This window comes from Microtus pennsylvanicus, chromosome X (assembly GCF_037038515.1).
Source record: "Microtus pennsylvanicus isolate mMicPen1 chromosome X, mMicPen1.hap1, whole genome shotgun sequence".
In the NCBI taxonomy this organism is placed as follows: domain Eukaryota; kingdom Metazoa; phylum Chordata; class Mammalia; order Rodentia; family Cricetidae; genus Microtus; species Microtus pennsylvanicus.
Genome location: NC_134601.1, coordinates 116,414,779 through 116,442,709, shown reverse-complemented (window position 1 = coordinate 116,442,709; position 27,931 = coordinate 116,414,779). Strand labels below are relative to the sequence as shown.

General features: G+C 40.4%; 1 protein-coding gene across 1 annotated transcript in view; it reads left to right on the top strand.

The window, feature by feature from the left end:
• The window catches only part of Ppef1 (protein phosphatase with EF-hand domain 1), a 108,299-nt gene that overhangs the window by 5,448 nt on the left and 74,920 nt on the right, over positions 1–27,931 (top strand). The window contains exons 2-4 of the mRNA XM_075957185.1: positions 3,214–3,375; positions 5,210–5,281; positions 27,368–27,495. Coding sequence (XP_075813300.1) covers positions 3,330–3,375; positions 5,210–5,281; positions 27,368–27,495 — 246 coding nt within the window. The 5' untranslated portion in view covers positions 3,214–3,329. The remainder of the gene's footprint in view (positions 1–3,213; positions 3,376–5,209; positions 5,282–27,367; positions 27,496–27,931) is intronic.

The window sequence follows — 27,931 nt, the reverse complement described above, 5'->3', positions numbered from 1 at the left end:
AAACAATTGCTAGGTAGAATCGCGGGTTTGCTAACATTCACTCTCTAGTAAAGACTGTCAAACTTGGTTGCATATTAGAATTATTTGGAAAACTTTAACAGCATCTTTATTCTAATATCTATATTCTAATATATAATATATATTGTATATATAATGAGTATGTATATGTACACACGTTCTATATTATTGTTTAGGTAGGTGTGTGTATATGTTAATCTATGTGTAGGTACACTGTATATGTTGTGGAGACCAAAGGACAATTTTATGTATTATTTCTCAGAAGCTGTCCACATTGTTTTTTTGAGACAGGGTCGCTCATAGGCCTAGAAATTTTTGGTTAGGCTAGGCTGGCTGATCACCCAAAGAGAGGAATCTGTTCATATTTTGCCTTCTCATTGCTTGCTTTACAAGTGTGCACTACCATACCTGGTTCGTTTTGTTTTGAACCAGGGTCCTGGAGATGAAACCCAGGTTCTTATACTTGCACAGCAAGAACAGTACTGACTGAGCCATCTCCCTAGCCGCCTCCTCTGATGTTTAATCACCATCCAGTAACAAATCTCAGTGGGTTGTTCCTGGGCATCAGTCTTTTTTAAACTCCTAGAGATTCTGATTTAATGGTTCAGGCTGAGCACTGGGAGTTTTAAAAAGCTCCTTAGATAATTCGAATTGCTAACAAAATTTGACTATAGGTCTATATGACACTAAGCAAGTTGCTTAACCTCCTTATACTTTGTATACATATTAATTGTAAAGATCTTTTTTTTACACCTTTAAATGTCTGTGATTCCTTTATTGAAATCTCAACAAACTGACTGTTTTCCTCCCTCCTTCCCCAGACTACCTCCTCCTTCGTCGCCTCTACTTCTTCTTCCCCACCTCCTGAACAAATATTCTTAGGCTTATAGATAATGAACATAGTGGATCTATAGTAATCCCGAAGAACTATGTGGACTGTCATAAGGCTCGTTCTGCCTTTGAACTTGAGCTCGTAAACATTTTTATCCATGTGTTGTGTGACAAAACTTTTCCTGGAGAGATGCAACACACAAATCTACCCACCTCAGATAGGAAGCCCATGACAGACCAAAGTATGGATACCACCAAAGTCCAACTTGGTAAACCACTGACTTTAATTGGGGTTACTTACGGGTATGGGTGAGAGGTTACAAGAGCAGAAATGCCTTGAAGACAGCTGCATCACAAAGTCCACCCCAGCGTGGGTGACAGCTTACAAAAGCTGGGAACCTGGAGCACACTGCACAGCCTGCAGGCAGCTCAACAGGTTGGAGAATCCTTTCCAGGTGATTCCCTTGGTCTAAACCTCTTCCAGGCAGCTTGGCTAGCTTCTGCTTCTTTCAGGCAGCTGGTTTGGTCTGGTCTCAGAGTCTTTACTGTTTGGCTCCTCTGACAATGAGAAGCTTGTCTGAGAGGACTCTAGGTCGTCTACCTTGCTTACTCTAGCCACAAGGAGCCTAGTGAGAATCTGGTCAGTTTCAGGGACTTCCTAAAGCTATTTTGAGTTGTTTACCTCCCTGCTTAAAGAGCTTCCCTGCAGGATAGGATATTTCAATCTTGGTAGAAGCTGTTATATAACACCATGATTTAGAAAACAAATATGCAAAGGGGGAATTTAAGGATTTCAGATTATGAATTTGGGGGAGGTCTTGGCCCTTGGTTGTTTTGTTGTTGTTGTTGTTGTCTTGTAAGGAGCATTTGTCCTTAGTGTTTTTAAGGAATAGCCAAAAATTTCACTTTAACTTGGTTTTTTGGCATAGTTAAATGTTTTCATCTCATAGTCAGCCCCCAATTTGTGGTTAAAAGCACCGATACGTTTAATTGCTTTTAACTTAAAGCCAAAGAAATTGAATTACATTAGCTCAATTGGTAGAGTGCTTGCCTAACATGCACGAAGCCTCCAGCACTGCATAAACTGAATGGTACATTATCTGTTATCCTAGGGCTTGCAAAGTGGAGGAGAAAGATTAGGAGTCTAGGTCATCCTTGATTGCATAAGGAATTTGAGGCAAGCCTGGGTCACATAAAACTCAATCTCAAAATGAAGCAAGACAAGCCCCCAAATGCAAAAACAAAACGACCGCTAACAAAACAACCCACAAAAGAAATTCCCATCCAACTTGAAATGGCCCTATATTTAGAAGGATTAATTCACACAATATATAACGAAATCAGTTCTGATTAGAAAATCTGGTTGTTAAGGTTATTATTGATTACGAATAATTCCATAGTTAAATTTTATTTATTTGATTTTGGTGCTTGAACTTGAAATTAAAGCATCAGGCATGCCAAGAACATGAGCTAATTTCTAGCTTGGTCATCTTAATGTTTTCTTTCTTTAGCTGAGTTGAAAAAATTTTTAAAGTTTTTAGTGAAAGAAAAAAACACAGTTGTTCTCTGTGGTCTTGTCAATAATTGTAAATAGGCCATCTGAAAGTATCACAAAATAACAGAAATGAACCCCAGCAGCAAACAATGAGATGAGGAGATGCTATGTTGCACAGAGGAAGCCTGTGGAAAGCCTTCATCAGGCGATTCCAAAAGCACTGACTGGGTGGCCTCATCTGAAGACTGTAGTAAGTTCCAGGGGAGATGGCAAAGCTCTTCGGGCTGCCTCTGCCACATCTGAAAGCTTGTTTAAGGACGCACTCAAATTATGACTTGTAAGTTTTAGGGGAGGCCTTGAGCCTTCTGTTTTGCCAGGAAGGCTTTTCTTGACTGATTCTAAGGAATATTGCCAAAAACTCACTTTGATTTGATTTTTGGCATAGTTAAATGTATTGTTTCTGTCTCATAGCCTCCAATTTCAGCTTAAAAGCCTAGATAGATTTAATTACTTTCAGTTTTAACGCCAAAACAACTGAATTATGTTAGCTTCTCCATATTCCATCCCCTGTATTTTAATTAGAAAATTATACACTCTTGCATTTCAATGTTTCTTTTCAGTTTTAGTGCCTGAATTCATACAAAGCTTGAAGTGACCCGAACATGGGAAACTATCATTTTGGTCTAGCAGCAAAAACTATCTATAGCTGTTTTATAGCTCTTCCTGTGGTTTGAAAAATAAACAAGAATCACTGTTCACATCCCATGATGAATGCAATTCAGAAGCAGAAAATGAATCGTGCTGGGAAGGGCCTTAGCTACCACGTTGTTGACGGGTGCTTTCTCTCCCTTCTTTGTCTTTCTCATTAGTATCTATGAACTAAAGGGAATCAGTTGAGTGACTTCTTGAAGCATAAAGGGAGGAACTTCACACTCTCTCTTGGAACCAGAAGTTGAATTTGTAAGCATAATATGATCTAGAAGACATGGGCTGTAGCAGTTCTTCAGTGAAAGGCAACAAGTCGGAGAAAGGTGAGTGCTGGGAACAAGCCGGGTTTTATGAATGAAAAAGAAGGATTAAGCTGGACCCACAATCCTTTCTGTTTCTTGTTTATTCCTGTGGTTCTGAAGATGCCCTGTAAAATTCTGTACTAAAAGATCAATATGTGAACTGAAGGGGGAATATGGGAAAACACCTGTAAAAAGATGTAGTTTTTAGTTTATGATATACTACAAGGTATTATTTAAGACATGTGTTTGATTTAATTTCAGTTAAAATGTTTCAGTAGAAAGTATCAATTTATATCACAGTGACAGGGAAACGGAAAGACAATTGAATTTGTATAGCTACATCTTCTATTACTCATGTAATAGGTATCCCATACCTATGTGACATTTAGTGGTGGCATTAAATTTAATTAAATTTTATAGCTCAATGATTACATTTTTAAAAATATCTATTCATTGCAGAACTTTATGAGAATTGCCTTATAATTTAAAAATATTCTAGTGAGAATGCCAGGTAATCTGTATCCAAAAGAAGTCCGTTGCTTCTGCTTCTATGACATACCCACTTCTACCTTTAAAGAGAGACTTAGATGTTCCCTTTGTTTCCTCTGCGTGGAGGTGCTTTTCCATGGCTACTGGAATCTAGCTGAAACTCACTTACATGTTTAAGACATTTAGCTTTTGCAAGCAAACTAAAATAGCAAGCTGGGGCAGCTATATGAATGCTTTGCTCTTAAGTTCCATTCTTTCGTTATCTAAGTTACAAATTCTTACATTGGTTTTTATCCTGTATCTTGGTTCAAAGTTTACCCTAGATTGACGGCAGAGAGTTGTGGGCGCAGAATATTCTATCCTAATTAGTCTAGGGTATTTTCCTTTGGGAATCAACTGTTGTTCTCATCAACTGAATTGTGCGAGGTTTGCGAGCTAATTTCTGAAAGTAGGAAGGGACATGACAGGTGCGCTGTTTGGAATCTAAGTATGCCAAACATTCATCCCAAAGTAGTAGTTTGTTAACACAAACAGAGGAGACTATTTGCCTTATTTGTTTTTACAAAATGATTGAACAAATAAAGGATTTTATTATGATACCTTTCTTTTTTTCTAGCTAACTCATACATTTTATTTTTTATTTTTATTTATTTATTTACTTTTATATTATTTAATTAGAAATTTCTACCTCATCCCATTTCCCTCCCGCTCCCCCATCCCCCTTCCTCTCCCTCTCCAGTCCAAAGAGCAGTCAGGGTTCCCTGCCCTGTGGGAAGTCCAAGGTCCTCCCCACTCCATCCAGTACTAGGAAGGTGAGCATCCAAACAGACTAGGCTCCCACAAAGCCAGTACATGCAGTAGGATCAAAACCCAGTGCCATTGTCCTTGGCTTCTCAGTCAGCCCTCCTTGTCAGCCACGTTCAGGGAGTCCGGTTTGCAGAGAATTATGATACTTTTGTATGCACATCATTTACTTTATTATGCTCACATGTATTTTGCTCGCAGTGACCTTCATATCATCTTCTCCTACCAACTCCTTTACATTTTGTCTGATTTCTTGGTTTTATGAAACAATAAGCTTAGGCTGGAGAGAGGGCTCAGTAGTTAAGAGTAATCGCTACTCTAACAGAGGACCAGGGTTTGGTTCCAGAACCCACACAGTGGCTCACAACCATCTGTAACTCCAGTTCCAGGAAAAATGATGGTTTCTTCTGGCTTCCGCAGGCACCACATACCCATGGGACACACATATATATGCAGGCAAACATATGCATAAAATAAAAAATTAATAAATATTTTTAAAAGATCATATGTTTAAGGACTGAAGAGATGTTTTAGTGGTTAAGAGCACTTGTTGCTCTTACAGAGTGCCCAGATCGGTTTCCCAGCGCCCACACGATGTCTTCAATAGCTGTAACTCCAGTTCCAGGAGACCTAAGTAAGTTCTAGCTCTTTGGATTGCTTTTCAACTTTTCAAATGTTATTTATAAATGGAAATATTAGCTTAGGTTTTGTATTGATTTTTAAGTAACATATTGAGATAAAATTCACATAACATGAAATTATCCATCATAAAGTAAACAACTCAGTGGCACTTAGTGTATTTACAATATTGTCTAGCCACCTCCCTTGTCTAGTTCCAAAATGTTTCTATGACTTCAAAGTCAGACCCCAATAGTTTTTGTCTATTTCCATCTCCTCTCAATCTATAACAACTGTCAATTTGTGATCTATCTCTATGAACGTATATAGTCCAGACATTTTATTTCAATGGAACCGTATACTATGTGGCCTTTTGTGTTTGGTTTCGATCTTGTTGTAACATCTATCAGTATTTCCTTCCTTTTTTAGATAATACTTTACTGTAAGAATAGGCCATATTATGTTTATCCCATTTATTAATTAGTAGATGCTAGGTTATAAGTTGTTTATGCTTTGCACACTTTTTGCTATTATGAACAATGTTTCTATGAACATGCATATATAAGTTTTGTATAAACATAGACTTTCACTTTTCTTAGGCATATACCAATGAGTAGACTTGCTGTGTCAAAAGGTTTAACATTTTGAGAAACCTCCAAACTATTTCCTCAAGTGACTAAACCATTTTTTTTTCCTACCAACAATGTGTTAGTGTTACAAAATTTCCACATCCTTGGCAACATTTTTTTATTGTCTTTTTAAAATTATATTAGTGGGTATCAAGAAATATCTCATTGTAGTATTTATTCATACTTGCCTAATGACTAATGATTTGGAGCTTCTTTTCATGTGTTGATTGACCACTTGTACCAGTCTCTTTAGATAAGTAAATATCTATTAAGATCATTCACACCCCCACTTTTTTTGAGCCAGGATGTCACTAGGGAGTCCATGGGGCCTGTAACTTGCTGTTGCAACACAGATGCCCTTTGTTACTGCCTCCTGAGTGCTGAAATTACAAGCATGTGCTACCATGTCCAAACACTCATTTATTTCTATTTATTTATTTATCGTTTTTTTTCAAGACAGGGTTTCTCTGTAGCTTTGGAGCCTGTCCTAGAGCTAGCTCTTGTATACCAGGCTGGCCTCGAACTCACGGAGATCTGCCTGCCTTTGCCTCCCAAGTGCTGGGATTAAAGGCGTGTGCCACCACCGCCCAGCAGAACACCCATTTTTAAAAAGTCATTATTTTATGCTATTTTGTTGTAAGAGTTGTTTTTGTATGCTATAAAAAGTTTTGTATGCTATAATTTGGAAAGTAGCTATACTTACCAGTGTTTGCCCACCTATCACTCAAATATGTAATTGTAAGTATTTTTCTCACTCAATGACTTGTCTTCAAATTTTGTTATTATTATTGTTTTTGAGGTGGTATCTGTAGTTCAGGCTGGCCTTGAACTCACTATGTAGCTGAGGCTAACTTTGAACTCCTGATCTGTCTGCCTCCACCTCCCAAGTGTGCACCACCACGTCTGGTTTAAGGCATGGTCCAGGCTGACCTTGAACTACTAATATTTCTGCCTTCTATTTTTTTAGCACTTGCCTACTAGCATGTGGCCTTTTTTATTTCTTCTTCTGCTGCCGCTTCTTATTCTGCTTCTTCTTCTTCTTCCTCCTCCTCCTCCTCCTCCTCCTTTTCTTCCTCTTCTTTTGAATTGGAAAATGACAGTACTTTGTGTCATTTAGGTTTTGAACCAACAAACCTAATTAAGATTACTACTGAAGCACAGGTGAGGGGTATTTAGAGAACCATGGACACTTTATCAGTGGCTATACTGCTGAAGAATATCTCCTTCTTTCTGCAACTGTTAACTGCCTATAGATTCCAGGGAGGGGCTGGAACTCACGAACCCTTACTCTTTAAATTTCTTTACTATGAAGTTAAAATATAACATCAAAAGTCCCTAAGAAATAGTGGAGAAGGTGCCTGAACTGGCCTTCCCCTGTAAGCAGACTGACGACTACCTTAATTGTCATCATAGACCCATCATCCAGTAACTGATAGAAGCAGATGCAGAGATCCACAGCTAAGCACTGAGTCAAACTCCTGGAGTTCAGTCACAGAGAGGGAGGAGTGATAATATGAGCAAAGGGATCATGACCATGATGGGGAAACCCACAGAATCAGCTGACCCAAGCTAGTGGGAGCTCACTGACTCTGGACTGACAGTGAGGGAACCGAAATAGCACAAACTAGGCCCTCTGAATGTGGGTGATAGTTGTGTGGCTTGGGCAGTCTGTGGGACCGGGATTTATCTTTAGTGCTTGAACTAGGGTTTTGGACCCATTCTTTTGCTCAGCTTAGGTATGGGGAGGAAGGCCTCTGTCCTGCCTCAACGTGAAGTATCAGACTTTGTTGACTCAACTTGGGAAGCCTTACCCTCTCTGAGGAGTGGATGGGGGGCTGGGGTGGGGGGATGTTGGGGGGACGCAGGAGGAGGGGAGGAATTGGGAACTGGGCTAGGTATGTAAAAGGAGAAAAGACTGATTTTAAAAATATATAGTTTTAATTGGAATATATACATATATATGCACACACACATATAACATCAAAGAGCAGCACATATTTTTATAGCTGCCATTTAACTGTTGCCCTTGGGAGTTTAGTGGTGTCATCCTGGAGACCCAGGTTTATATTCCCTGACTGGGAGGTAGGTAGGGAGATGTGTAGATATGGTGTGTGTGTGTGTGTGTGTGAGAGAGAGAGAGAGAGAGAGAGAGAGAGAGAGAGAGAGAGAGAAAATCTGTTTTCTTTCTGAAGGGAATCTTTTGGATTTCAATATAAATTCAATACCAGAAAGTAAGTTCAAATAAAATGTTATGAAATAAAGAAAATAGGACAGAATAAAGGCTTCATTTCTAAAACCCCACCCTTGGTGGGAACTAATGTAGCTCTACTGCTTGGTGAACTCACCTCATCCTATAGGGCATTATGATGGGCTGGGGCTGTAGACACCCTCCATCTGAATCCTGAGCTCCATTCTGTTACCATGTAGGTGTTACCATGTAGAGGTCTTGATCAGGTTCATTTTCTCTGCCAATTAAAGAAGCAGAGGGCATGGAGAATCTCAAGCTCAAAAGGTAGCAATGGGGGAAATTCTCAGACATAGCAGTCAGCATCATCTGCTAAAGAAAGGCCTTTATTGGGTGTCAGGCATGCATGCATACGGCAAGCGCACAGAGAGGAAGACCCTCTGCAAAGCAGAGGAGATTTTTAACATCATTTATGGTGTTCTTCGTAGTGAAAAAGTTTTCCATTTTGACAAAGTATAGCTTATGTTTAATTTTTGGTTTCTTTTGCTTTTGATGTCACCTGCAATAATTGTTGCTAAATATCAAGTGATTTATGCTCATATTTAACCTCTAAAGTCTTTGTAGTTTTAATTCTTATGTTTAGAGGTTTTGATCCCTTTTGATCCCTTTTCACTTATATGCGGTATGGATATAAACACGTTCCTTGTCTGTGGATATCTGTTGCTTCCATTTGTTGAAGGAACTACTTTTTTTATTGTCTTGACACTCTCAATAAATGACCTAACATGAGGACTGGGGCTTGGAGCTCAGGGGGGAGACTGTTTGCCTAACGTGTGGAAAAGGCCTGGGTTCTGTTCCTAGCACTACAAAAACCAAAATGAGGCTTCAGATGTACCTCAGTTGTTAACAGTACCTGTGTAGCACGCTCAAAGTCCTGTGTTTGATCTACAGCATGACATAAAGCCAGGCACAGAGCACACACCCATAATCCCAGCACTTGGGAGACAGAGACAGGAGGATCAGAAATTCAAGGTCATTCTTGGCTACCTTGCAATTTTGAGGCCAACCTGTTTTACATGAATCATGTCTCTTAGACTTTGTGTCTCTTTTACAAGGTTGCTCTAGGCATTTTGGATCTTTTGCATTTTCATAAGGATTTTATAGTTAATTTGTCAACATATTTTAAAAATTCATATGAAATGTTCAGGGGGATTATACGGAATGTGTTTGGGGAATATTGCCAACATAACAACTGAACCAGGAGATCTGTGAACATAATATGTCTTCTCATTTATTTAGTTTTGGGTGCTACTATGAATAAATTAATTTCTTAACTTTTAAAAAATATTCATGACAAGTGTGTATAAAAATAACTTTTTTTTTTACAAGACAGGGTTTCATTGTGTGGCCCTGGCTGTCCTGGAACTAGCTTTGTAGACCAGACTGGCCTTGAATTCAGAGATCGCTTGCCTCTGCCTTACAAATGCTGGAATAAAAAGTGTATGACACCGCTACCTGGCTAATAACTGATCTTTGTATCCCCCCAAAGTTTTTCTAACTTGGGTTATTAGCCTGAAGAGCTAATTATTTAGGGATTTTTTATGTCATGTCATGTGCAAATAGGATTTGTTTTAGTTCTTTCTTTCAAATACTTTTCATATTATATTATTACTTAATTATTCTGGCTAGATACTTTGTTTAAATACTAAACAGAAACAAGAGAGTAAATTTCCTTGTCAACTTGACTGGACTGAGAATCACTTAGTAGATTGAGCATACTCCTGTGAGGGCATTTCAAGATGGATTAACTGATGGGAGAAGACCCGCTTTGAATGTGGGCAGCACCATCCCAAGGGCTGGAGCTTGGATAAAATGTATTATTTTATTTTAATTTTTTCATATAATATATCTTGATTATGTTTCCTCACCCCCAACTTGTCCCAGATCCTCCTCACCTCCATATCCATATCCTAACTTTATGTGCTGGTTTGCATTCTCTCTCTCTCTCTCTCTCTCTCTCTCTCTCTCTCTCTCTCTCCCTCCCTCCCTCCCTCCCTCCCTCCCTCTCTCTCTCTCTCTCTCTCTCTCTCTCTCTCTCTCTCTCTCTCTCTCTCTTTCTCTCTCTTTCGTGTTATTCTAATAGGTTGGCCTGTCTCTGTATGTTACTTGGTCTTTTTCATTTGTAGCTTTTAATATTCTTTCTTGGTTCTGTACATTTAGTGTTTTGATTATTATGTGTTTTCTGATGCAGTCTATTTGGTGTTCTGTAAACTTTTTGTACCTTTATAGACATTTCCTTCTTTAGGTTAGGAAAAAGTTTTCTTCTATGATTTTGTTGAAAATATTTTTGGGAAGCCGGGCGATGGTGGCGCATGCCTTTAATCCCAGCACTCAGGAGGCAGAGGCAGGTGGATCTCTGTGAGTTCGAGACCAGCCTGGTCTAAAGAGCTAGTTCCAGGACAGGCTCCAAAGCTACAGAGAAACCCTGTCTCGAAAAACCAAAATAAATAAATAAATAAATAAAATAAAATAAAATAAAGAAAAAATAAAGAAAAAAAGAAAATATTTTTGGGCCTTTAACCTGGTTTTGTTCCTCTTCTACACCTATCATTTATAGATTTGATCTTTTCATAGTGTCCTGAATTTCCTGGAAGTTTTGTGCCTGCATTTTTTTAAAGATTCAATATTTTCTTTGACTGAGCTTTCTTCTTCTTTGTCTTCAAGTCTTGTAATCTATTGGTGAGGCTTTCCTCTGAGGTTTTTGTTTGACTTTCTAAATTCTTCATTTCCAGTTGTAGTTCTGTTTGAGTTTCTTTAGTGATTCCACTTCTTTGTTAAATTCTGCTTTCATGGCTTGAATTGTTTTCATTATTTTGTTTAGCTTTTGTGTTTTCTTGAAGGCATTTGTTCATAACCTTTTTAAAGTCCTTGAATATAGTCACAATTGCTATTTTTGAGTCCTTGTCTTGTGCTTCAGCTAAATTGCTTTTCTCAAGGCCTATTGCATAGTGTGGCTGACTTCTGTAGGAAGCACATTAGCTTGGTTGTTAGTGGTTGTTTTATTTTTTTTTTGGCTGAGATCTAGACATCTGGAGTTATGTTTGAGGTGCTCGTTGGTGTAGATATCTGGTCTTGTTCTGTTGGGTGGGCGTTATATTCTTTATGGATCTTAATTAAGCTTTTTAGATTACTTCCACCATCAGGTGGTTAGATATGAATTTACTGTGTCAAGGACTAGGGATAAATTGAAAGATCTTGATAGAAAAGAATAGCTTTTAGGGTTGTGGGGTCCCTGGTAGAGTGTTTCTCAGGGTCAGTGGGAAAGACAAAGGAATGGAGATGGGGAAGTCATAGAGACAGGAACTTGAGGCAGCGGATCCTACTCATCTGCAGACAAGAAAGAGAGCAAGATGAATGAATGCATGGCGCTGCTCATCTCATCATTTGCAAGAGCGGGTCCCTTGCCCAGATTTAAGGTAGATCTTCCCACTTCAATTAAAGTAATTGAGATAATGCCCCAGAGGCCTATTTTCAGGTGACCCTAGATTCTGTCAAGATGACCACACCAATCATCACAGGTCTGTTTATTTCTAATTCTTTTTATGCTTTCATTATCTCTTGTTCAATCAATGTGTCAAGGTTTATTATGACTTTATATAATAACCCTCTGAAATGCTAATACGGCGCTGCTACCCTCTTCATTCATAGACTAACATTTTAGTAAAATAGAGTCTTGCATCCATGGTGTCTGTGTGCACATGTGCGTGTGCCTGTATTTAGAGGCCAGAGATTGATTTTCTGTGTCTTCTTTGTCAACTTTCAACATTATGTTTTGAAAGAGGACCACTCAGTTAACCTGTAGCTCATCAGTTCAGCAAGACTGACTAGTGAATTTCAGAGGTCCTTTGTCTCCACCTCCTGAACATGGTGATATCTCCATGCTTGGCTTTATGTGTAAGGGCTGGGGATCCAAATTCAAATCCTTCTCCTTGGGGAGCAAACACTTTACCTACTGAACCAGATCCTGTCCCCATAAACTCTCTTTAGAAATTTTGAAAGCTATAGAAGCAATTAAAACTAGCTAATTCTACTCCTCATAGATTACAAACTCCAGACATTTTCTTAAGATACTTTAATCATCCTAAATTTTAGTTTTCTGAAGCCTTGCTTGCAGCACAAAATATTATTCAACATAAATATTTCTCAATTTTTATAAGTGTTTTGTAGACATTTTCTGCATTGATAAATACATGATTTCATAGATGATTATACTGTGTTGAAGGATTTTTCTAATATTGCAGCTTTATGCTAAATATAAATAACACTTTGAAGAATTTCTCCATGCAAAGCTGTTTATTTCAGATTGCTTCCACCATCAGGTGATTAGATATGAAATTACTGTGTCAAGGGCTAGGGATGATTTGAAAATTTTTGATAGAAAATAATAGCTTTTAGTTCCAGAGTATTCTAGAAAGTCTGCTCCATATTGTGTGTGCATTTTATTTACTGCTTAGAGTAAACCTGAAAATACTTTACTTTTCTTTTCTTTTGGGACAGTCAGTGTCTCACTATGTAGCCCAGGCTGGCCTCAAATCTATGTTAATTCTGCTCCTCAGCCTGCCAGCACATTGTGAGTCCAGCAAGAGGTGCCATGCCCTGCTCCTGAAGGAAGTTTCCTCATTCCTCTTTGTATAGCTGAAGCAGCTGAGGGCAAATATTTGACATTTGCACAGCTTTAGGCTAGGAGAGTTGAGATTTGAGCTCATGCATTTTTTAAAATTATATATGTTTTAATTGTTTAAAAACAGTCTTACATACCAATCCCAGTTCCCTCTCCCTCCCATTCTTCTCCCCCCATCTCCTTACCCTACCCTCCATCCAATCCTCAGAGAGGGTGAGGCCCCTCATGGGGAGTCAACGAAGTCTGTCAGAGCACTTGAAGCAGGACCAAGGCCCTTCCCCCTGTATCGAGGTGGAGCAAGGTATCCCTCCATGGGGAATGGACTCCAAAAAGCCAGTTCATGCACCAGGGATAAGTCCTAGTTCCACTGCTAGTGTCCGCACAAACTGCCCAAGTCACATGACTGTCACCCACATTCAGAGGACCTAGTTCAGTCTTATGCAGGTTCCCCAGCTGTCAGTCTGAAGTCAATGATCTCCCACTAGCTCAGGTCAGCTGTTTCTGTGCATTTCCCCATCATGATCTTGGCCCCTCGCTGTGGCTGGACTCCAGGAGTTTGGCCCAGATACAGATCTCTGTATCGGCTTCCATCAGTTACTGGATGAAGGTTCTTTGATGACAATTGTTGAAGTCCATGTGGGTCCAACACAGATTCCTTAACTGGACTGGAACGGAGTCGAGAGGAATAATCAGACACATCTTACATGGTCATCCTTCAAGGGCAAGATCTCTCCTTTATTATCCAAACATCTTATATATCACCACATCAATTGAGTGGGAAAACACATTAGGCTGTCTCCTAGGCAACCAGGTGAATGGGCTCAAGTCAAGTCTGCATCTACCTGTGTGTTAGCTGTCACATAGGCCATGAATTAGCATCTCTATAAGACATCTTCCAAATTACAAAGGAAGGAAGCACCAAAACTCCTAACTCTTAAGTCATCAGCTTCAGCCAACATCTCTTCTCAGGTAATCTACATTTATAATAAAAGAAACTAGGAGCGGCACATCCTGGCTATTGTTAAACAGAGACAGCTTGTCTGCAGAGTTCGTGACCACTTCAGACTGGGCTTATGGCTCTTGTGCCATACAGAAATATGGGCCTACAGACAATTAAGGTAGTCATCTATCTGATTGCATGGGAAGGGCAGTTCAGGTACCCTCTCCACTTAGATTCTTAGCTGGGGTCATCCTTGTGGATTCCTGGAAATTTCCCTAGTGCCTGGTTTCTAGCTAACCCAATAATGGCTCCCTCTTTCAAGGTATCTCTTTCCTTGCTCTCCCTCTCTCCTTCACCCAACTGGACTATTCTGATCCTTCGTGTTCTTCTCCCCTTCTCCCTTTCCTACTCCCCTACCACACTTGCCTTCCCTCCACTCCTCCAATTTACTAAGGAGATCTTGTCTAAGTCTCCTTCCAGGGGGGATCCATGTGTTCTTAGTGTTCTCCTTGTTTCCTGTCTTCTCGGGGTTGCAGACTGTAGACTGGTTATCCTTGGTTTTATGTCTAATATCCTCTTATGAGTGAGTACATACTTTGTTTGTCTTTCTGGGTCTGGGTTACCTCACTCAGGATGTTTTTTTTTCTAGTTCCATTTATTTGCATGCAAATTTCAGGACGTCTCCCCGCCCCCACTGAGTAGTACTCCATTGTGTAAATGTACCACATTTTCTTTAGCCATTCTTTGGTTGAGGGGCATACAGGTTGTTTCCAGGTTCTGGCTATGACAAACGATGTTGCTGTGAACATAGTTGAGCAAATGTCCTGTGGTATAAGTGTGCATGCTTTGGGTATATGCCCAAGAATGTGGTATTGCTGGGCTTTGAGGTAGATTGATTCCCAATTTTCTGAGAACTCTCCATACTGATTTCCAAAGCGGCAGTACAAGTTTGCACTCCCACCAGCAAAGGAGGAGTGTTCCCCTTACTCCACATCCTCTCCAGCATAAGCTTTCATTTGTGTTTTGATCCTAGCTATGCTGATTTTACCATGTATATGATGGTATTTTAGAGTTGTTTTGATTTTCATTTTCCTGATGGCTAACGATGTTGGAGCTCATACATTTTTGCTACAAAGCAGCTTTGCTACTGGCCATTCCACCTTCCTATGCCTCCCATAATTGCTCATTTCAGAAATTGCCTTTTTATTCTATTTTGTTTTCTTGAGGCAGAGTCTCATGTATTCTAGGCTTCTCTTGAATTCACTATGTATCTGAAGATGACTTTGAAGTGCTTTTGATCCTTCTGTCTCTTCCTCTGGAGAGTTGGGATTATACACATATCTGGTTTATTTGGTGCTAAGGATCAAACTCGGGGCTTTGTACCTTCTAGGCCTGTGCTCTACCAACCAAGCCACATTGCCAGCCCTAAAATTAGCTTTAATTAAATTGGCTTATCTAAAAAAATACCTTCTGTTTCTGTAATACTTAGTATAGGCCAGGCCCTTTCATGTGTAATCAATCTTCATAACCTGCTATGAAAGTTTATTCTTTTCAGAATGAGGTTTTAAGAGGGAAACTGATTTGCTCCAGAATACATAGCTAATTAATTACCACTAGGACCATGGCCAAAACTTAATTCTTATTTCTTGGGGTCTGGCTGTGTGTTTGTTTTGTTTTGTTGTGTTGTGTTGTGTTTTAGCATGGGATCACTCAGCTCCATCACAGTACTCTGGCTCTGTGTATTGTGGCAATTTTGAGGAAGAATAGTCTTTGTAGAGTTCCAGGACAGACTCCAAAGCTGCACAAAGAAACCCTGTCTTGGAAAAAAAATCAAGGCCATCTTCTTGTGAGTTAGGCAAAATCTATAAACAGAAATAAGAACTAGACTTGTACTATTGCTATGATTATTACTTTGCTTCTTTTGTAACAGATAAGAGAATGCAAGTCATAGCTATCATTCATTGAGTACTTACTGCATTCACTCGTTTTCACTAAAGCTCTTAGAGGAAGCTTTGTCATAGACAAAGAAACTTAGCCTTGAATTAAAGAATTATCCAATATTATGCACTAATTGTTGGCAGAGGCTGAATTAGTGGCAGCTCTAACAGAGTTCAAAGTTTAAATCCATGTGTGTGTTCGGGTGCATGTATGTATATGCCTGTGGAGGCCGTAAGGCAACTTTGGCTGTTGTGATTTTGAGATAAGGTCTTACACTGACCTGGAGCTCACAAAGTAGGCTAGGCTGGGCAAACTGAGTTCCGGGGAGCTGCCCGTCTCTGCCTCATTTGCTCTGAGATTACAAGTGCAAGCCACCATGCCCAGCTTTCTAGGGTGTCAAAGTTGGGTCCTCATGCATTCACAGTGACTTGGCTATTACCCCCGTCCCAACATTTAAGTCCCATGTCATATGCTATCCTGACTTGGAGAATTGAAATTTATGCAACAAACAGAAATTAAACATAATTTCTTTTGGCTGAAATGCACTTTGCACTTATACTTTTATGTCTCTGGGCTTTCAGTTGATCATCCATTTCCTTTTGTTCTACACAGAGCATTCTGAGAGCACTAATACATGGTCTTTTATTTCTGCCCTTGAAACCACTTATCTTTTTAAATGCTAAAAAGCAGAAAGAGACCCATGCCTCTTCGGCTTTGAAGTTTGATTCCTAAGCTCTAACAGAAAATTTTTCTAATGGAATTTTTTTTTATTAAAACTATTTGTTCTTTGTTTTTACTTTAAAATCTGAAAAAAATGGGGAGCAGATTAGGGAAACAGTATAGTAAAGTGCTTACCATGCAAACATGAGTGCCTAAGTTCAGTTTCCAGTAACCATCTATAAAAATGTGATGGCAAATTTCTATAATCTCAGCACTGGATAGATAGAGTATCTCTAGGGCGTATTGGCCAACCAATCTAGCTAAGTACATGGGCTTCAGATTCAGCCAGACACTGAGTCCCAAAAAATAAGGCAGGAAGCAATTGAGGAAGATACCTGTCATTGATTTCTGACTTCCACATGCAGGCACATACCTGTACTTGTGCATGTAAGTACACATATGCATATGCATACACACACAGATATGACACTAAAATCTGAAAAATACTTAAAGCAAATCAAACATTTCTATAATTCTTGATAAAATTTCTTAAATTTAGGGAAAAAAAGTTCATTGACTTAAGCTTAATTTACTTACAAGCTGTTCCCAATGGCTAGAGAGACTCTCTATGGTAACTTCTAGTCCTGTGTCCCCCAGTCCCTCACTCCCAATTTTAAATGCATATTTAAATTTAGGACCATATGGAAAATGGATTCTAACATTCCTTCTCTGGTATTCCCTAAAGAACGTTCTCCTCAGGTTAGAGACTCTTTTGCCACCCCTGTTATTGTTGTCATTATAGCTGCCACTGAGCGGTCTTTACTGGCACTGGGAAGAGCAGCAGACGTCATCTGAGCTGGGGCCTTCCTTGTTTTCCCCCTGCATGAAATCCAGACACCAGATTAGATGCATTGTAACGTCTGTCCCTGAAAGTCTGCTGGACTGCGTGGAGCTGCAGGGTTCTTTCTACCTTGCTGCCTCTTTTGCTTAACCTTGGCATGCTAAGTTCCTCTGCTTTAACTCTTTTCTTTTTTGTGTATATGTGTGAGCGTGTGTGTGTGTGTGTGTGTATGAGTGGCATGTGTCTGTGTGAGTACATGAGCATACCTCTGCATGAATGGAGGCCAGGAGGATGACATAGACTGTGCTTTGTTTTACCTCTTTCCACCTTATTCTTTTGAGACAAGGTCTCTGAATCTACAGCTAGGCTGGCACCCAAGAAGCCTCCCTACCCCATCCTCCTGTCTCCACTCCCTACAGGGTTGGGCTTACAGGCAAGCTTGGCTCAACATGGCTTTTTACTTGGGTGCTGAGGTCGGAACTCAGGTCCTCAGATTCGTACAGTGGGCACTCTTAACCCACTGAGTCATTGTTCTCATGAAATTTTGTTTAGCTTTCCTTCTAACTTATTCTTGAAAACCAAAGGCTAGTGAATACCTGTCTACTCATTACCTGCCATCACCTGTTCACATTTTGCCGTCCTTTCTCTCTTTCCAGTCCTCTCTCTTCTTTTTCATTTGAAAAGGAAAAAGTACCCAGAGCCAGTATGATGGTAACCTATATATACCTCACCATGAATGTCCTAAAAAGAGAGATATTCTCTTATATAATTACAAAACTGAATTGCCTTGAAGAAATGTAACATTAGTGATTATATCTACAAAGAGATAATATTGTATTCAGACTTTCCCTATTGTCCAAAATTGCTGTCTCCTACTGACTCAGCCTTAGACCAGAGAAAATGATCTGAGAGATACTTAAGCATCTTCAAAATTCAATGGAGCATGTCTGGTCTGATTTTGTTCAGCTTCCTGGCAGAAAATGGCATTCCTGCATACTCTTCCTTAAAACACCATTGCTCTTGGCTTCAGTGACAACACATTCTCCTGCATTTCCTTTTACGTCTTTGTCTTAATTGTTCACACTGGCTCCATTCTCTTCCAATTTTTAAATATTGGAATGCTTCTGGGTTCCTCTTAGGCCTCTTACTTTGTCACCCTTATGCTCACCATTGGTGGCATTATGACTTTATTTATGTCTTCACTTTTCACTACATCATACATTATAATTCCTACTTTATTGAGAATTATTGTAAGAACTTTTCTTTGTAAAAGGAGATTACTTGTTTTCCCCTCTCAATTATAGTGAATCGATCACTTTTTGATATGGTAATATGTATGCCTCAAGACTTGTGTAGGATTGATATTACAAACATATTTATGTTTAAGTAAAATAGAAAAAACTCAAATCAAGTCAAAATAACAACCTAGTTCCAACAATGTTTGTATTCTATATATCAATTAAATGGATTTTCACTTTTTTCTTTATTTTCTGTGTGATTAGCCCACCTTTGCTTTTAAGATCCTAAGTATTTTCAACCGGGTGGTGGTGGCACACGCCTTTAATCCCAGTACTCAGGAAGAAGAGGAAGGTGGATCTCTGTGAGTTTGAGGCCAGCCTGGTCTACAAGAGCTAGTTCCAGGACAGGTTCCAAAGTTACAGAGAAACCCTGTCTCAAAAAACCACAAAAAAAAAAAACCTAAATACTTTCAATACCTCTTAAGTGATGTGATATTATCTATCTAAGTGACTTTTTTCCAGCAGCTTTAAGTTTCTACTAGATAATGTGCCATATTTATGGTTGCATTCTGTTAATCATTAGAAGATCCTGTTACAGAGAGACACGTTTCAAATTAATAAAGAGCAGTGCCTAAGCTCCAGTTGCCAGTTATTTTCCAAAATTAGAACATTTATATAATTACAATTCATATTCTATCAGGCTTTTAGCAAGTGTAAATGACAAAATACTGATTGTTTTTGACCTTTGAATAACAAATGTGGCAATATAACTCAGATTAGTAATTAATACCAAGGAGACAAAACAGAATTGTCATCAGGATATTTAATATTTTTAAGTAAGATTAAAGATCACTACTGAATTGTGGCATAGGGCACATTTCCTATGAGAAATTTTAAATAGTTGAAAATGATGTTGATACTTTAACCTAGCTATATTTTTTAGATAGTTAAGAATATAATAGCATTATAAATTAGATATCTTCACAATAATGATTCTTTTAGAAAAATGAATACTGCTTTTGTCCTTCTCTGAGCACTTTGCTGAGCTGTCCTGTTTTATTTTGATATTACCTAGATATATCTTCACATTTTCCTAAACTAGCGGTATAGCCAATGGTTACATTTGTAATGTAAACTTGCATAAGATAGCTGTTTGTAATCTTTGTGCTGTGTCATCTCCCTATTAGATAAAATAGGGCTTCAAATGGGGTGTTTAAAAACCCAAGTCCTAATAAATATAGAAAGAATGAGTTGGAACATAGCTGTTCTGTGACCACCACAGAAGCAATTGCTTTAAGCAAAATCCAGTAGATACTTTGTAGGTTAGACTAGCATGTTACTGCCAACTGTTCATTAAGAGGATACAAAACAGTACTTCTTTGGTAGAGGGTTTCTGGTCCTGTGAATACCACCTTTATCAAGCTATCCAAGTTAGCATAATCATGAATGAGACTGAACATCATGTGCTTATTTTTTTAATTGTTGCTCTTCGCATTTTTTAAGATTCACTTATTATTTTATTTTATGTGTATGAGTGTTTTGCATACATGTATGCATGTGCATCATAGACTTGCCTGGTGCCTGTGGAGGTTAGAAGAGGGCACCTGATCTGGAACTGGAGTTATGCATACTTGTTAGCCATCAGGTGGATGCTGGGAACCGAACCCTGGTCCTCTGCAAGAACAATAAGTGCTTTTAACTATTGAGCCAGTTTTCCAGCTCCATCATGGAACTGTCCCCAAAAGGACATATTGCTTATCCCAGAAAAACATATAGCCCAAATTGAATTGAGAAGAAATAGCAGAAAAAATAAAATTGAGGGATACACACACACACACACACACACACACACACACACACACAACTATCCAAGACTCTTCAGTAATTTCAGTGTTGAAGAGATGGTTCGGTGAGGAAATTTCCCTCAACTTGTAATTCTTCAATAATCCATCATTTTTGGCCCCACAATGCTTTTCGACACCTCAGTTCTTTGACCTCCTGAGTTTAGCAACCATCTCCACTGCTCAGATTCAGTTGCTTACTTCCATCCCCTGCCACAGCGGCTTACCTCTGAAATCTTTGTAGTTGTCATCTCTTTCTCTTACCTCTTTGTCCACACTGAGGCCTCTATGCCTCAGACTCTGCCTGTATATTTGTTAGCTTCGGTTCCCTCTGCTCTTCATTTTCTTCTCCATTCATCCTCCCCTCCCCTTGTTCATGCCAGTGACCACATTAGCCATGGCAGTCACATTGTAGAGTATTTAAAGAGGTAAATGGGGAGTGGTGGCACATGCGTGTAATCTTAACACTTGGAGACAGAGATGAGGATTGCAAATTCCATGACTATAGAGAGAGAACCTGCCATAAAGCAAACAATCAACAAAATAAAGCAAGACTTGAGACAAAAGGTCATTCTAGGAAAAAAAATAATGTTCTTGAAACAATTGTTATCGACTTTGGCCATAGTTCCTTGATGGCAAAACCAGAGTTGTTCATAGTTTTACTTATATTTTTCTAAGGGGATAATTTATTTATTCTTTGTTTATTTAGTTATATTTAGGAGTTCTAGGGACGAAAAACAGGGTCTTACACATAGTAGGCAAGTGGTCTTCTGCTGAGCTACATCTGTATCAAGTCCTATGTAGAATCGAATAGCCTTTCGAATTTGTCTTGCTTTTCCAGAAGTTTCTGCTTGAGCATGAAGTTTTACTCATCATATTTTGCCCTTCAGTAGTTATTTTCAACTTTGCTATGTGCAATAATAGGTTAGCTGCAGCTGTGTCCCTAAAAAAGCAGATGGTTTGAATATTTTCTAATTGGAAAGGATCTTAGAGAGCACATAAACCCAGCGTTGCCAGCGTTCACCAGAGAAATGATGACCAGGGAGGTTACATGATCTGCCTGAAGTTACACCTGGCACCTGCTTCAGTAAAGACCAAAATGGAAGTTCTCTAATTACAAATTTAGAACTTAGTTGGTTTTGTTTTTGTTTTTAACTCTTACAGATAGGTGAATGAACAAGTATATAGAATGTAAAACAAATGAATTTTAATTCTTACTCTTCTCTAACTGGAAAGCCAGAGGTTTCTGACAAGGATAAAATTCTCATCTCCATTGTCACTTGAGGAAAGTGATGGTTCTAAAACACCCATCATCGTTTGGAGATGGTTTTAGTTTCTTGTTTAAGAACAGGTCTGGAGCTGGGATGGTGGCTCAGTGGTCAACAGCACACAGTACTTTTATAGAGGAATGCACCCATATAAGACAGCTCAACACCAGCTGTCACCCGCTCTCCGAGGGTCGAATACCTCTAGCTCCATGGGCACTTACAATCACACGTAAACACTCATATGCATGCGTGCACTCACAATTCAAAAATCTTTTTTAAAAATGCCTTTCAGGGACTGGTGAACTGATTTAGTGTATAAAGACCTGCACTTGTTCCCTGGCACCCATATAATGAACGACAGGAGAAACTCGACTCCTGTAAGTTGTCCTTGACGCCCGTATGTGTATTACAGCACACACACCACCACCACCACCACCACCACCATCACCATCACCACCACCACCACCACCACCACCACCACCACCACCATCACCATCACCACCACTACCTCCACCACCACCACCACCACCATCAACACCACCACCACCACCACCATCACCACCACCACCACCACCACCATCACCATCAACACCACCACCACCACCACCATCACCACCACCACCACCACCACCATCACCATCACCACCACCACCACCACCACCACCACCATCACCATCAACACCACCACCACCACCACCACCACCATCACCACCAACACCACCACCACCACCACCACCACCACCACCACCACCACCACCACCATCACCATCAATACCACCACCCCCACCACCACCACCACCATCACCACCACCACCACCACCACCATCACCATCACCACCACCACCACCACCACCACCACCACCACCACCATCAACACCACCACCACCACCACCACCACCACCACCACCACCACCACCACCACCATCACCATCAACACCACCACCACCACCACCACCACCACCACCACCACCACCACCACCACCACCATCACCATCAACACCACCACCACCACCACCACCACCACCACCACCACCAACACCAACACCAGTAAAGAAATAAGTGTAGTGTAAAAATGCAAACCTATGTCTTTCAGGACCACCTCTTGCTCTGCAGGGGAGCCAGACTAGAGTTTGTGGATGAGCAAATCTCAATAAGCTCTCTGCTTTCCTCGCTTCCTAGTTTGGTCATTTTCTACTGTTCTGACAGAATACTGCAGACTGTGGGATTTATAAAGAAAAGGCATTTCTCACGGTGCTGGAAACTGGGAAGTCAAATATTAAGGCATTGTCATCTGGCCAGGTATTTCTTGCTGCCTCATAACATGACTAAGAACGTTGTGTGGTCAGAGAGCCTGTGCACTCAGAGAGATGAATGGAGCTACACCATCCTTTCCTCAGGAAGCCACTCCTAAGATAAAAGTACTAATCTATCCATCAGGGACCTAAGGACACCCCAGAACTCTTACCTCTCAATATTGTCATGCTAGCGGTTATATTCCTTTTTTGTTTATTTTGTTTCAGTGTGCATGTGTGTGCGCCAGTCCCAGGATGGCCTAGAACTAACTGTGTAGTTCAGGCTCCATTTGAACTTACTGCCTTGGCCTCTAAAGCGCTGGGGCTCCAACTGTGAATCACCATGCCTTGTATGACTGTGACGTTTGACATAGAAGCCATGGCACTGTTCAAGGAGTAGACTTTGTGACCATCTCATGTCTGCAAAGCATGCACTTCATGTTGTCTCTCAAGAGAACTTGGGAGAGGGACTAGAAGAGTCTCGCTCTCTTGCAGGTGGCAGCTATAGAATATAGCTAAACAAGACTAACAATAATGACAGCTGTGCTCCCCACAAAGGCAAACCACACTCTATTCTTACTCTGCTTTGAGCAGTTGGGGGAATAGGTGCTTTTCCTTCTCAATTAAAGCCTTTTGTCAGGAGAGGATCCATTCTCTTTCCAGTTCATTTGAATTCCTTTTAATCAGCTCTATTGCCCTTGTGCTCCGTGTCTTTCTGACTGGGTGCCAGGCTCCTTAAAGGGACGTTAACAGTTTGCTCCTCCTGGTGCTTCCTCAGAAGGCCTCTGCCACTGGAATCTCAAAAGCAGAGTCTGAATGCCTTATCATTCCAAATACAAAACTTCTGGTTTAAGGAACTGCCTGCCAAGGAAGCTCTTGATTAAAAAAACAAGAACTAAGCAAGATAAGACATCTTTACCAGTCAGCATAAAGAGAAACACATATAGAAAGGGGGAACCTCTGATTCTTGAGCTCTTTTCCTTTTGTTGGTTTGTCTTGTTCAACTTCAATGTGGTAGCTTTTATTTTATCTTACTATATATTATTTTGTTATATTTTTTAAAAATGAATGAATGAATGAGGTAACCCTGACCCAGAAAGACAAACATGGTATGTTCTCACCGATAAGTGGATGTTAGCTGTAAAGTAAAGGATAGCCATGCTACAATCCACAGACCCAGGGAGGCTAAGTAACAAGGAAGGCTCTAAGGGGAAATGGAGGAGATTTTGCTAGTGGACTGGGGCAGGTGGGAATGGGAACAGGAGGAATTGAGTGGCAGAAGAGGAACAGAGGGAATGGAATTGGAGGGCATTTGATGAGGCCTGGTCTTCGTGGAGAAAGAAAAATCAGACATGCTTAGATATCAAGCTTCCGACTTCCTGGCTCCTCCAACTCAGGCCCTATTAGAGTTCTACACTGGTATTTTGAATTCTTGGGCCACAGTTGACCAAGAAAATGGGTTTTGATCCGTACCTTGCTGTTATCTTTTTGAGCATTTAACTTCCTCAGAACCTCTCCAGGAGAGGTTAGGAGATTGACAGACAGGATTAGGCATACCAACAGCAGGCCCCTAAGACCTTATTTGGTGCCAGAGAGTCCACCTACATGCTGTAGGGTAACACAGCCCCTCCTCTTGACTGGAGAATTCCAAAGTAGTGCCAGGTAGAACCGAGGGGTTGTTTGCTTCAATCCATCCAGCCCAAGGAGGCAAAGATCTGTGTTGTCTAGCTCTCACCTTGCTTGACATCTTAGAGCTGCTTTAGGTCAATGTGTAAGAATTGTGTGTCTGTCTTCCCAGTCTTATTAATCTCTGCAGGAGGAGAAAAAAGTTACTGCCATATGTAAGCTTTGGGAGGCAACAGTATAGATTTAGTTAAGGTATCAATCCATTTTTTTCTCTCCAACATGCATGGCTTTCTTTTTAATTGCCAAGTTGTTTTTGTTTGTTTGATTTAATACTCTTATTTCTGGTGATGGTCATTATTGTGGCATTTTGAAAGAATTTTTTTTTTTTGGTTTTTTGAGACAGGGTTTCTCTGTGGTTTTGGAGCCTGTCCTGGAACTAGCTCTTGTAGATCAGGCTGGTCTCGAACTCACAGAGATCCGCCTGCCTCTGCCTCCCAAGTGCTGGGATTAAAGGCATGCGCCACCACCGCCCGGCTCACACAGGATTTCTCTGACCCAGACTGAAGGCAGCACCAATCAATGGGTATAAACATAAACATTTAGAAGGCAGTTTGACATCATGTCCATTTATCCAAATAATAGTAAATTTCCTCCTGGGGCCTATGACCTCCTTGGCCATGAGCTACCAGCCAGATTTATAGTACCAGGCAGGACCTTTGAGGTCTTTTGGAGTGGACCTCAAATCCCATCAGAAACTGGTTAGTTACCACCCCCCTTAACAGTCATGCCACTCTTGCCTGGGGTAGTGTATTGTAGTGTATTATAGCCTGCAGAGTTCACAGCTGGCTAAGACTATTGATGACTTTTCTCCTCTCAAATTGTACATAGCACCTTCTGGCACTAAACTAGCTGGCCATCGGGGAGGAAGCTTCCAAATTGATTTACCAATTAAATTACATGAGTGATGTAGCAAACGCACACCGGGTCTCCAGAAATAGGGTCTTGTCATCCAGTTTTGGTGGGTAAACAAGAGTAGTAACAATAAACTGTGTTATTTGGGGGGGACCTCTGGGATCTCTCTGACCATCCTATACCTGTGGAATATTTGATTCACTGCTGTCTGAAGACTTTCACTAGACACCAGGATGAGAGGCTCCTTTCCCTTCCACGTCCCTGTCTTTCCATAGTGCCTTGGAATAGAACCCAATGAATGCAGTTGTTTACCTGAGAAAACAATGACTCCTCCCATGTGGGGTAGAATTTCAACCATGCCCTGCACAGAGACCAAGCAGAGACAGAAGGACATTAGCTCCCATTTCTCCTTGTGTTGGAAAGGAGCAGAAAGGGTGGTATATGTAGTGTCCCGTTACTGCAGTTAGTAGGCATTTGGTATACAGTGTTTGTTATTAGTCGATGAAAAGATAGATCCAAATGAGTTAGGGAATAAAGTAACTGGCCCTAGTGGAAAGAACGCAGGGTTTGGACTCAGATATCTATGCTAAGTAACTTTGAACAGCACACTCGCTGCTCTGAACTCAGTTTCCTTACATGTGGCATGGAGCTGATGATGTTTGTGGGCAGACTGTTCTATTATTAAACAGAAATCAGCTCGGTTATCTATTATTAACATTATATTATTTGACATTGTTAATTCTAAGTAGATGAAACTCCCGTGATCATTCTTTCTGCTATATCATTGTATAAATGGGGACATGATGTATAGCAATAGGTGAACATCTCTTTGGAGGTGAAAAGCTTGGGCCTTGGGGTCAGATCTGTGTTCAGATTTTCCCTGTCCATTTCTACTTAGTGACTAAGTGAGCTAAGTAGGTACTCTCACCTCTCTTAGCTTCAAGGTGTTGTGTAGTACGAGCTGTGGGCCTCTTCCCACAGCCCGGCTCCTGGCCACCTGGCTAGCTTATACCCCGAAATAACAACACACAAACTGTATTCTTTTAAACACTGCCTGGCCCATTAGTTTCAGCCTCTTAACCCATTTCTAATAATCTATGTAGCACCACGAGGTGCACTTATCAGGAAAGATTCAGCATGTCTGACCTGGTGGCTGGCTGCATCGAGTCTGCCCTGGAGAGAGCTGCATGGCATCTGAGCTCACTTCCTCTTCCTCCCAGCATTCTGTTCTGTTTACTCCGCCTATCTAAATTTTAACCTATCAGGGCCAAGGCACTTTCTTTATTTAACCAATGACCTTCCTCCATCAGTGTTTGGAGGACTGCAGGGACTCTCTAAGTATTTGGTAAACATTGTTGAACACTCTGCGCATGGTGAATACAAAACTCTTGAGGAAACCGAGATTGAACCTGGAAACAGGAACTGATAGAGAGGCCATGGAGTAGAGCCAATTAATGGCTTGCCCCTCCTGGCATATTTAGTTTGATTTCTTAAACCCTCTAGGACCACCTACCTGTCCAGAAGTGACACCACCCACAATGGGCTTAACTCTCCCACATCAATCACTCATCAAGACAATAATACCCTATGGGCCAATCATATGGAGGCATTTTTTTTTCCAGTTAGGTTTCCCTGTTCCTGTATATGTCTAGGTTTGTATCATATTGACAAAAACCAACCAGTGCACTCATATTTCCCAGGGTTTATTTAATCCTTTCTTTCTAATGGTGGCAAGATACCCCATGGAATGTATTCGCTGCAAGTCTACACTCCTTTTTCTAGTGACTGACAGGTAGGAAGCATCGCGTTCAGGCAATCTTACCTTAAAGCTTCTACCCTTAATGGTTATGACATCATTGTGCTCTGATCTCTCTGAGTGTTTGAGCCTTAAGAACATTTTATATAAAGCATAAAGGTCAATCTCATTGTTTATTATGTTCCTATTTTTTAAAACTAAGAAATTGTTGGATTGTTTTGGTTAAAACACCTGCTTCCCTCAAAGCTATAATATAATTGTTTTTCTCTGCCTTTCATATCCTGTGGGTCTGCAGTGCTGAAAGCGGCATTAGTCATCCAAAACTGGTACCGGCGGTACAGAGCTCGACTAACGGCTAGACAGCATTATGCCCTCGCCATCTTCCAGTCTATCGAATATGCTGATGAGCAAGGCCAAATGCAGGTCTGTTTGGCAAGCATTTCTTTGTTTCCCTCCCTTCCGCCTTCCCTCCCCTCCTCTCTGGCGCTCTCCCCTCTTCTTGTTTTTGAAAGAATGAAACTGCGGGTCTATTTGAAGCTGAGGAGCCTTGATGAAAGGTTTTCATAGAAGCTGCAATGGCATTATTTTGGAACTAGTTGAGAGATTGTGATTTGGGGAGATGGTATTTCTCAGTTTTGAAGCTCCCACTTTTAGAACAATGCCAGATGTCTAGCTAACTAATAAAAAGTATTTTTTTCTATTTTTTGAGCATATTCCATAATGGTAAATGAACTCATGACTTTATGAATGGAAAAATAAAAAAATGGAAGTGGAGGGGCTGAACCCAGAGCCTTGTGCAAGTTGGGAAAACACTGTACCACTAAACTATATATCCCCAACCTCAAAAGAATAGCTATGT